Source organism: Argiope bruennichi, chromosome 6 (genome assembly GCF_947563725.1).
Source record: "Argiope bruennichi chromosome 6, qqArgBrue1.1, whole genome shotgun sequence".
Lineage (NCBI taxonomy): Eukaryota > Metazoa > Arthropoda > Arachnida > Araneae > Araneidae > Argiope > Argiope bruennichi.
This window is the reverse complement of record NC_079156.1, coordinates 29,442,856-29,455,242: the sequence shown is the minus strand read 5'-3', so window position 1 is coordinate 29,455,242 and position 12,387 is coordinate 29,442,856. Positions and strand designations below refer to the sequence as shown.

At 28.8% G+C, this 12,387-nt stretch overlaps 1 protein-coding gene across 1 annotated transcript; it reads left to right on the top strand.

The window, feature by feature from the left end:
- The first annotated feature begins 258 nt into the window (after nucleotides 1–258).
- On the top strand, nucleotides 259–861 carry LOC129971692 (speckle-type POZ protein-like). The gene has a single exon (XM_056085669.1). It carries the CDS (start codon nucleotides 259–261, stop codon nucleotides 859–861), a length of 603 nt encoding a protein of 200 aa, XP_055941644.1.
- The last annotated feature ends 11,526 nt before the right edge of the window (nucleotides 862–12,387 follow it).

Below are 12,387 nucleotides of genomic sequence, written 5' to 3'. Positions count from 1 at the left end.
CAGTATGGTTCGACGTATTCCAGGCCCGGATTTCTAAAACTAGAATAAGAATCGACGGCTGAGGAAATCTTCCTATGTGGAGCATTTAAGCTATTCAGGGGTGAAAAGTGCTTGCTGAATCGAAAGTTTGGTCAACTCCTGGATACTGGTTGTAAGACCGCTATTATAGAGTTTGGTGCTTATAACGACGATTTTTCCAGAGATCCACTCTCCATAAGCGGCAATTTAAGAATTCCCTCTGCATTGGGAAAGAGAGATATGGAATCATTATTTCTATTATCAAGTGATTATGAGCGTTTGCGGGCTGACGAAGGAGCTCCCCTCTCCGACGTCAAATTTAAATGCGGAGCTCAATCTTTTTCGGCTCACAAGGCTATCCTGTCTGCGAGATCTCCAGTTTTTAGGGCTATGTTCACAACATACATGACGGAGAATCTAAACAACCAAGTGGAGATAACCGATACAAGCCCGCAGAATTTGAAAGTTTTACTATCTTACATTTACACCGGTGAAACGGAAGAACTGACTTTTGATTCTGCGGAAGGTCTTTTGTTCGCGGGTGACAAATATCAACTTTTGGAACTGAAAAGGAAGTGCTCTGAGTTTCTGAAGAGTTCCTTGTCAACCGAAAATGCACTAAATGTTCTAGTTCTTGGATATCTACACGACGACGAATTGAAGACATTTGCGTTGGAGTTTATCTACAAAAATATTACTGTTCTGGAGAAAAAGGAGGATTTTATTACCTTAAGCGAGTGTTATTCATCTTTGTACTTGGATATTTTAAAATTTGTGGGCAAGTCCAGGCGAGAAGAGAGTATGACGTACCTAAAGTCTTCGAAGAAGGATTGTAGTATTTAAATTGTTTCTTACAATGTAACTGTGAACTCTTGACCATTTTCCATATTTGTGTGATGACTTTTGTATGTGTGTTCAAGTAATCTGTACTTTTATGCTGTTAACAATGAATTTCATGTTTTTTTCATTTACATATATATGTTAATGATGTGTTTTTTTATATTCTTTTCAATTTGTTTATTTTATTTTTTTGTATGTAATAATAATTTTTTAATGATATTGTATATTGTAATGGTAAATAAAGCTGGGAATCAAAATCCCAATGGTCTAGTGCATTGATTGTCCAAATGACTTGGCTCTCTTTCTGCTTTGACTTTTAGGATAAATTAACCCAGTATTAGAAGAAATCCAGAAAAAGTCAGCAAATTACAGAAAAATGCATATTTATTATGAGAGCTTAAGGTATTAGTGTATAAAATAAATCGTTATTTAAATGTTACGTTTAAATATTTATATGCATCACTAATTTTAGTTTCGAATGTAGTCTTTGTATGTATCTCTCATGGAAGTTCAGCTGTCGAATGTAATGTCTTCAGATACACGAGGAACATCCCTATATGCATTTGTGTTATCATTGAGCACATGTTGGTATGCATGAGGAACATCACCTTTGTTCTTATTTATAAAATCATAATCTAATAATTCATGAATGCTAAGCGAGGTACAATTCTGCTTAAAATCATTTTTGCACTGCACGCCCGGGAGACCAGCATGTTTTGAAAAACAATTAATAACATGCATAAGAAAAGAAATGGTGGCTTTATACATTTCTAAAGTAAATCCAGAGATAGTAATACGAGATTTCATTCTTTCAGACACTTTTATCTTGAATTCCTCATCTAAACCTTTTTTGCATTTAACAGGATCTTCTGACTCCCAACACTGTTTGGGACTCGCGTTGTATTCCTCGACTTCCTCATCATTTAGATGTAGGTGTAGTACAAAATCTCTTGAAGCATGAATCTATGTAGGTGTATTTTTCTACTAAATTATGTGAGGAAATAATGGTACAGAAATTTTAATGTATTAAGATTTTTTTTAAAAATTTTTGAAGTTGTTATTTAATTTGTAATAGTGCATGCATCTACTTACTAAATTAAGTATCTGAAATTTAGATTTCTTCTGGCATACACTTTTTGGAATATGATGTGAAGACATATAAAAATATCTTAAATGTAGCAATTTTAATATAAAGCATTAATAAATCTTCTTTTTTTGTGTGTGTGTGTGTGTGTTTGTGTGTGTGTATATTTAATATTCTGCTGATATATGTAATGAAAACTAGAACAGAAATTTTGATACAAATTGAAAACAAGTAATGTTTCATGGTCATCATTATATTCTATTCGTTTTTATTATCTTAATCGAATTGTTTGATACATATTCTATAATTCAATTTCTGAGTTTGGAAAAAATGAGTAACTGCCTTTTTCTCATTTTCATTTACTAATTTTTCCTTTTCTAATAAACTGAAATAAAAATTAAATTAATTAGAAATTTTGCAATTTATAATTTATTTTTGTAATAATATAAATTTTTCAGTTTCATATTACATTTTATTTTAATAGTAACCACATTTAATTTCTAAAACTTTACCTTCATTCGGCAAAGAAAGTGAAGATATTCTTAGATATGAAATTTAAATTTTTTTCCCCGCTAATGGTAGCAGTTAATGAGTTTTTAAATTAGTTATATATTTTTTGTCATAATGTTCAATTTTAAATTTCTGATTTTTTGATTGTTAAATGATTATACTGAAAATATAATGAAATCGTAAAGTTCTGGAAAAACAAAATAGTTTTAAAAATATATTTATAATTTTTAAAATATTTAATTATTTAGTGGTTATGAATTGAAGGAATTATTCAGTATAAAAAGTACTTAATATGTTTATTATTTTTGAAATGTTTATTTATTTCTTGTCGACGTTTAAAATAAATATTCAATAGGCATAACAACTGAAAATACTTTTGAATGCAAAAGAAATTCAATTTCTGAGTTTGGGCATGCATGCATGAAGTAATCTGCAAAAGCAGAATAAGAAAAATAAATTTTTATAAAGATTTGAAACAAATTTCTAATATATATTTCATTATGTTGCAAGAGAGTTGTAATAAATGTTATTGATTAAGTTACAAGAATCTTGATGAAGTGTCTAAATAATTATTGATGATAATCTGCAGAGTGATTTGTTAGAGAAATAAAAACAGTCATTGGATATGATTCTAAAACTTTTCGTGAATTTGTATATTAGAATTTTTAACTTGAAAAGTTTTTTGGTCAAATTACATCTTTAAAAAATATCCGAATGAAGAAAGTATATTTTGGTTCATAATCAGTGGCACAAGTTTTTAAAAATCTTTTCCGACTTTATACATCTAGAATAATTAACATAGCAAGTTACATGATTATTAATGATTTACTTAATTGATTGCTAATGATATTTCATAGAATGTTATGTTGAAAAAAAATAATCATTAGGTTATGTTCTAAAATAATTTGTAAAGTTTAAAGTTCTAAACTTTGAAAGGTTTTAGTATAAAGCAAACTAAATGAAAATTATTGGTGTCAGTGATTTATTTCATATATCGCCAATACAAAAACTATCCCCCCTTCTTTTAAAGAATATAGATGAGTTGTTTTAAAACAAAGTTTGCCACAATTTTTAAAAAATTCTTTTATTCACTTTTTTTCCCTTTGACAATCTGAAAAATCTGACGGAAAAATTTTATGTTTTACTTATTTAAGAATAATGGAAGGTTACATTTTTATTTTCAGAAATATGACAAGATTATTTTTGCCTCACATTCCTTTTTTTTTCCATGGTTGCTATATTTCTTATTTGAGGTGAAATTTAATTTAATTTACAATTTGGTAATATTCAAAACTGCTTTTCTCTAAATATAATAGTACAATGTCGTATTATCACTTAGAAATGAGCAATTTTGGGTTTTCAAGGATCAATTCTGGAATAACCAATATCGTACCTATCTCTTAATCAACTAAGCCTTTCTCTCTTCTTTGTAAACTAGCAGCATAGTTTTAACCTGTTTAGCAATCTAAATTGATTCCTAGAATCCTAACAAGATAGGATGGTAAAAGTTTTATTTTTTCCTTACTTTTCCTCAAACATAAATAAAATGTTTTTTCTCAGACTCAGACGACTGTACTCGACGCTCGTTGCAGCCAGAAGGAAAAAAATTAACGTCAAAATCTACTGCAGGAAATTATCAGTGCACGGGAAGCTGGCAGACGCTTGGGCGTCCACTATCCTCGATGCGTAACATTCTTCATCAGTATACATAGAAATTACAGTCTTGCCATAAACTTTTACAGTCGAATACCGTAAAGAAAGAAGCATATGCGGGATGAGATCCCTACCGATTCTTTAACATCTTATGGACAGATGAATAGAGATGCATAATCCACGATTTTTTGAATAACAAATAATTTTGCTATTCTTATTTTTAATTATTTGTTTCAAATATCTGTTATTTCAATCCTATTATTAATTTGTATTAAATATAAAATTTATTAGTTGTAATTAATATTTAATTTACTAATTTAAGCAACGTGATTGAATTAATTTATCTATTTCAGCTTACTTCTCAAATTTGATTTTTTTTTTTCAAAACTATTTGATTTCTTTATTGGAGTAAACCATTTTCTGAAAAATTTGAATTAAATATATGTCATTTCTTTAAAATGTTTAATTAGTTCCATATTCTACCAATAGATGGTGCCATCAGTAAACAGAATATATGCAATCAGTCATAAGCAATTAAAAATGATCTTTATAGAATAGTGCATCTTCAAATGCGAATAAGGAAAGTAAAGGTCACTCCCATGAAGTGGAGCGGTAACTTCACATTTTCCAATGCAGTCTCACACTTTCCAGTGAAGTCACCGCTCTGATAAATTTCAGTGATACGCAATTCGATGATACGATAATTCCAAGAATTTCCTGTCCATTCACTTTTCAACCCATTCACAGATTTCTCTTTATTCGCGTTAAGGGGATGGATAACATATTTGTCTATTGCCAACTTTAAGATTTTACTTTAATATCGTACATAACATTGAAATCGACTGACTCCTTCGATATCTTTTTAATACATTCACCTAAGAATGATCGATCGTGTATAAACCTTTAAGCATTATGAATAAAATATATTTTTTTTCAATACATTTTTCAGTATTTTAAGGTAAAAATATCAATACTGAGGAAACTTGCAATTCATTTTACTTGAATTTGTAATTGCAGTTCTTGATAATTCTATCTCATTTCTGCTGTTTTTAATAACGAAGCATTGTTAGTTTTTATCATGAGGTTTCATGGTACATTAACCTGATAAGGATTAATATTATATTAATAAAGTGAAAGATTTTTTTTTTAATTTGATTATTTTACGTGTATTATACAACAAAGAGGTCTTATATTCTTTTTTGTTAAATATATGTTGAAAAAAATGTTGTCGTGTAAATATTTCTCATACAAAATACATATTTTTATGGATGTGATTTCATAGATCTTTGTAAATGAAACCATTCATTTCTTCTATACAATTAGAAAGAATCGTTAGATGAATGGATTATTCTAAGCATAACTAATTTTATATTCCTTTTATAGGTTTTTTTTTTATTCTTTACGAAGTATTTTGAAAAACATATAAACAATTTTTTTTCTTAAAATGTCTGTTTTAAATCTTATTTTTAAGGATGGATGACATAATATATATGTATGCATTGCTCTGAAATACGATTCTTTTAAAATTGAATTTCTACATTTCCTACATTGTTTATTACTTTTAAGTGTCACAAATTGAGCAAAGATATTACTTTCCCTTTCTGCAGGTTTTCCACCCATTAGGAATACTAATTAATTCTCAGCCATCTGAAAGCAATTGCTTTACGCGCCGAATTTTCGCTTTGGGAGGAAAATAGATCCTGCTTTTTTTCGATTTCTCAGAAAAATTAAAATTACCTTGTAGTTTCAAAACGTAGCAAATCTGAGTGGAAATTGGTAATTGTGTTTCTTATGACATTGCACAAAACTTACATAAAAAATATTTGCAATTTTTGCTTTGATAAAGTTCTAGTTGTTAATAATTAAATGTTTTCATTCTCATGAATTTTTTTAAAATGTTTAAATTTATTAAAACACTTTTATTACATTGAATTCTAAAATTATTTCTTGAAATTAGGGAGAAAGATTTAATTCTTGAAAGAAACAAAAACAAACATGTATATTTTTGTATAATTTTTATATGGGGTGGATTTATTTCTAGTTCTGCTATTAAAATATTTGTATCTATTTTGTGTGTTTGTGTCTATTTTTAAGAAAAGGTAGAACTGATTTGATTTCATAGTGTCGAAAAAAAAGTATTGTTAGCATATTTTATCACCATTAATGAATTAAAATCATAATTATTTACACTGCATTTTTATTATACCACATTTCTCCATAGTATTCACTAAAATGTTGCGAATACTATGTTTGCTTCTCGAAATCTCCAGAAAAATAAGATTTTTACTGTATTAAATTGCTTTTATTTTTTTCATTGATAGTCTTATTCTGAAAGTTTACTTTAAGAGGACGTAGGCTTTGAACTTTTTTCACAATTTTTCAAGGGATTAAATTTCTTGCTACATTGCCAATAATTTGAATGTATATATTCTTTTGCGTTCATAAAAATAAAGAAAAGACAGATTCGATTTTACAATAAAATAATAACTAATAAGAATCCTATAAGATGTACAACTGCATTAAAATTCAAATTATAACAAATGGTTATTATACAATAAGTAACAAATTTAACAATTATTATCACTACTTGGAACGAAATTTTCAAGCAAATAAAAAATCTCTAATGGTTATCCAAATATCATTTAAAAACATTTTTTCAGAATGATTTATTACCTTTCATTTTTGCATAAAATCGTATACTTTCCAGCGACCTTGCATTTTTTTTAACGTTAAGTCAATTAAATTAAATTTAGAGAACATTTTGATTTGAAATCTACAATAATCACAATCAAGATTAGCGAATCAAAATATTTCGCCAGTAGTTTTCAAAAGAGATTGTTAAAAAACTATCAATTTAAAATTTGATGAACAATCAAATAAAATAATTCTAATTCTAATTTTTTTTTTATATATATTTAAAACTAAAGCTTTTAAAGATGATAGAAGCAGTAAACAAAATAAAACTGCAAATATTAAAAAACAGTGGTGTAGGAAAAACATATTCAAGTCTCCACATGTGTTTAGAAATAGTTATTTAAATGAAGGATATTAATCCTTTTTCTGATAGAGTTTTTTCCCTGAATAAATATTTTTCTGTGGCGACTTAGTGCGAAAGATGACTTGTTTTCGTACGATGAAACAAGCCGCGTATATCTTCCAGCGATAGTCGTAATCATGCGATGGGATAGGGAAATATAAATAGGAAACTCTCTGCTTGTGATCAATAGGACTTTTTCCCTTTCCCCTAACGTTGAATAAATTTTTACTTTAAAATATCTATAAAATTAATGGTCTTTCATTCATCAAGATCTCGCACATGCGCAAACATATCTACAATTCTTAGCATTGTGCTTTTACACCCGAGTTCCACAATTATTAACAAAAACTGCCAACAGTATTTGGAATCTTACAACTCTCTCGACACCGAGCGAGGCGTGGCTTGATGAATAGAACGGCTGGTCCTTTAACTCATTTGAGATCCTCAGTTCAAATCTAGAGCTCATACAAAATTTTTATATACATTTTTTTAATTTATATTTAAAATTTATTCTTCGAATGAAATCTAAAATTCTCAAGGATTATTGACTTGCACATGCAACGTTGAATAAATTTTTACTTTAAAATATATATAAAATTAATGGTCTTTCATTTATCAAGATCTCGCACATGCGCAAACATATCTACCATTCTTAGCATTGTGCTTTTACACCCGAATTCCACAATTATTAATGACCAAAACTGCCAACCGTATTTGGAATCTTACAACTCTCTCGACACCATGCGAGGCTTGGCATGGTGGATAGAACGGCTGGTCTTTTAACTCATTTGAGGTCCTCAGTTCCAATCTAGAGCTGATACATAATTTTTATATACATTTTTTTAATTTATTTTTAAAATTGTTTTCTTCGTATGAAATCTAAAGTTCTCAACGATTATTTCCTTGCACATGCAAAGTTGAATAAGAATTTACTTTAAAATATCTATAAAATTAATGGTCTTTCATTTATCAAGTTCCCGTACATGCGCAAACATATCTACCATTCTTAGCATTGTGATTTTACACCCGAATTTCACAATTAATAATAAAATCTGCCAACCATATTTGGAATCTTACATCTCACACTATAACGTGCGAGTTGTGGCCTGATGGATAGAACGGCTGGTCGTTTGAAACTTTTGGTGTTCTCAGTTCGAATCTCGAGATAATAAGTAGTTTTTATATACATTTTTTTATTTATTTTTAAATTTTTATTTCTAAGGATGAAATATAAAGTTCTCAAGCATTATTCCCTTGCACATGCAACGTTGAATAAAAATTTTACTTTAAAATATCTATAAAATTAATGGTCTTTTATTTATCAAGTTCTCGCACATGCGCAAACATATCTACCATTCTTAGCATTGTGCTTTTACACCCGAATTTCACAATTACTAATAATAAAAACTGCCAACCATATCTGTAATCTTACATCTCAAACTATACCGTGTGAGGTGTGGCATGATGGATAGAACGGCTAGTCGTTTAACTCTTTTGAGGTCCTCAGTTCGAATCTAGAGATGATACAGTTTTTGTATACATTTTTTTTTTATTTATATATAAAATTTTTTTCTCCGGACGAAATCTAAAGTTCTCGACAATTATTCCTTTCCACATGCAACGTTGAATAAAATTTTACTTATAATATCTATAAAATTAATTGTCTTTCATTTATCAAGATCTCGCTCATGCGCAAACATATCTACAATTTTTAGCATTGTGCTTTTACACCCGAATATCACAAATATTAATAATAAAAACTGACAACCGTATTTGGAATCTCACAACTCTCTCAATGACGTGCGAGGCTTGGCTTGGTGGAAAGATAGGCTGGTCGTTTAACTCGTTTGAGGTCCTCAGTTCGAATCTCGAGCAGATACGTAGTTTCCATATACATTTTTTTGTTCTTTTATTTATTTTCAAATTTTTATTGCTCCGGACAAAGTATAAAGTTCTCAAGGATTATTCCCTTCACATGCAACGTTGAATAAAATTTTACTTTAAAATATCTATAAAATTTATTGTCTTTCATTTATCAAGTTCTCGCACATGCGCAAACATATCTACCATTCTTAGCATTGTGCTTTTACACCCGAATTTCACAATTATTAATAATAAAATCTGCCAACCGTATTTGGAATCTTACATCTCACACTGAAACATGCGAGTTGTGGCCTGATGGATAGAACGGCGGGTCGTTTAATGCTTTTGAGGTCCTCAGTTGGAATCTCGAGATGATACGTAGTTTTTATATACATTTTTTTATTTATTTTTAAATTTTTACTTCTAAGGACGAAATTTAAAGTTCCCAAGCATTATTCCCTTGTACATGCAAAGTTGAATAAAATTTTACTTTAAATAATCTATAAAATTAATGGTCTTTCATTTATCAAGTTCTCGCACATGCGCAAACATATCTACCATTCTTAGCATTGTGCTTTTACACCCGAATTTCACAATTATTATTAATAAAATCTGCCAACCATATTTGGAATCTTACATCTCGCCCTATATCCTGCGAGGTGTGGCCTGATGGATAGAACGGCTGGTCGTTAACGCTTTTGAGGTCCTCAGTTCGAATCTCGATATAATACGAAGTTTTTATATATATATATTTTTTATTTTTTTAATTTATTTTTAAATTTTTATTTCTACGGACGAAATATAAAGTTCTCAAGCATTATTCCTTTACACATGCAACGTTGAATAAAATTTTACTTTAAAATATCTATAAAATTATTGTCTTTCATTTATCAAGTTCTCGCACATGCTCAAACTTATCTACCATTCTTAGCATTGTGCTTTTACACCAGAATTTCACAATTATTAGTAATAAAAACTGCTAACCATATTTCGAATCTTACATCTCGCCCTATATCCTGCGAGGTGTGGCCTGATGGATAGAACGGCTGGTCGTTAACGCTTTTGAGGTCCTCAGTTCGAATCTCGATATGATACGAAGTTTTTATATATATATTTTTTTTATTTTTTTAATTTATTTTTAAATTTTTATTTCTACGGACGAAATATAAAGTTCTCAAGCATTATTCCTTTACACATGCAACGTTGAATAAAATTTTACTTTAAAATATCTATAAAATTAATGGTCTTTCATTTATCAAGTTCTCGTACATGCGCAAACATATCTACCATTCTTAGCATTGTGCTTTTACACTCGAATTCCACAATTATTAATAACAATAACTGCCAACCGTATTTGGAATCTTACATCTCACGCTCTACCGTGAGAAGTGTATCCTGGTTGATAGAAGGCTGGTCGTTTAACTTGCTTGAGGTTCTCGAGTTGATATGAAGTTTTTATATATTTTTTTTTATTTATTTTTAATTTTTTATTTCTAAGGAAGAAATATAAAGTTCTCAAGCATTATTCCCTTGTACATGCAAAGTTGAATAAATTTTTACTTTAAAATATCTATAAAATTAATGGTCTTTCATTTATCAACTTCTCGCACATGCGCAAAAAAATCTACCATTCTTAGCATTGTGCTTTTACACCCGAATACCACAATTAATAATAACAAAAACTGCCAACCTTATTTGGAATCTTACATCTCGCGCTCTACCGTGAGAAGTGTGGCCTGGTGGATAAAACTGCTGGTCGTTTAACTCGCTTGAGGTACTCAGTTCGAATCTAGAACTGATATAGTTTTTGTATACATTTTTTTTATTTATATTTAAAAAAATTTTCTCCGGACGAAATCTAAAGTTCTCGAGAATTATTCCTTTCAAATGCCTAAATTACCTAAAATAAATGGTGACAATGGGCTGAACTTACAGAGAGACGTTGCTATTTACAAATGCAGCCTTTCTACATTTTTGAGACAGTTCAGGAGCATGAGATGACCTTGCGTTTGATGGAACATTGTAAATCAGATCTTTAGACTTAGAGCGATCAGATTTGATACAGATGTACTAATATATTCACATGTAATCCCTATATAACATTTCGAATAATTCTAAATTGTTGTTATATTAGCACTTATGTATGCAAATAAATAAAGGATTTTATATTTTAATAAATAAATTTCTAAGAAAATCTATTTTTTTGTTCACTGCAATGAGCATGCTTGTTTCCGTGTTGATAAAAGCATTTATATCTTTTATTTTATTTTGAAGCAAAAGATAATATTGATTTGAGTTTTATAGGGAAATATTTTGAAATACGAAACAAAAAAGAATAGAAAATAAATATAAAATATTTTTTGTGTGTGTGAAAAGATATTTATAATATTTTAAATTAAAATATATTTTGTCTGAAAATGAAATTAAGGACAAAGAAAAAAAAAACATTATAAAATACGAAACTGTAAATATCCGGAATATACAGCTTCTTTGTTTTATAGAAAAGGTTTCGTTTTATTATAAAATCCACATTAAATCAGATAAAAGTATGTTTCCGTCATTTCCCAAACAGAAACACATTTAAGAATTTTCACTGATGGTCATCATGGCATGAATGATCATATAAAAACATTTCTAAATCTTAGATTATTTTGAATGACACAAGCGAATTCTAAGTAGATTTCATAATCATATGATTTCAAACATGTCGACAATTATCATGCAACTAATTAATTACATATTTACATCATATATTTACATGTATAATTAATTAGATGTAAATTACAGTTTATTTAAAAGTTTGTTTCTTATTCCTACGCTTTCAAATGTAATCTGATAGGCATTCTGCATCTAATTAACCATTGATTTACATCATGCTGTTTAAATTTATTTTGTAATTATTGTACAAATATTTGAATTTGATAATGTCATTATAGAAGCCTAAGATTAATCAATTTATCCCCTTTTTCCAACAAAAACGTAAAATTCCTTAGAAAATAATATTCAAACAAAAAGTTATTCTCAAAATGTTATTTATATTAATGACTTGCTACATCTTTAATATCTTCTGTTACTAAAGGCGTTTAGATTGAGGGGGGAAAAACTGAAGATCAAACGCTTTCATAAAATTTTGGTTATTTACTGTCAATTTAATGTAACCTTAGGCAAAATATGATTAAGAAGCATTTCGACATGAAGTAATTTTAAACTTCTCATTTAATGATAATACACAATTCCAGCAAACTCGCCTCAGTACCTCACCTCTAAAGCCAGGAAATATTTAAAAATATAAGCTCGTCCATCTTGCGACTTAATGCCTTAATGTAATTTTAAAACTATTCACTTTACATTAGCCTTTCGTTATTTTTTTTAACGTGCATTC

Bases quoted from the DNA above. Each gene is read 5' to 3' on its own strand.
- LOC129971692 (XM_056085669.1), top strand. From the start codon at position 259: ATGGAATCATTATTTCTATTATCAAGTGATTATGAGCGTTTGCGGGCT.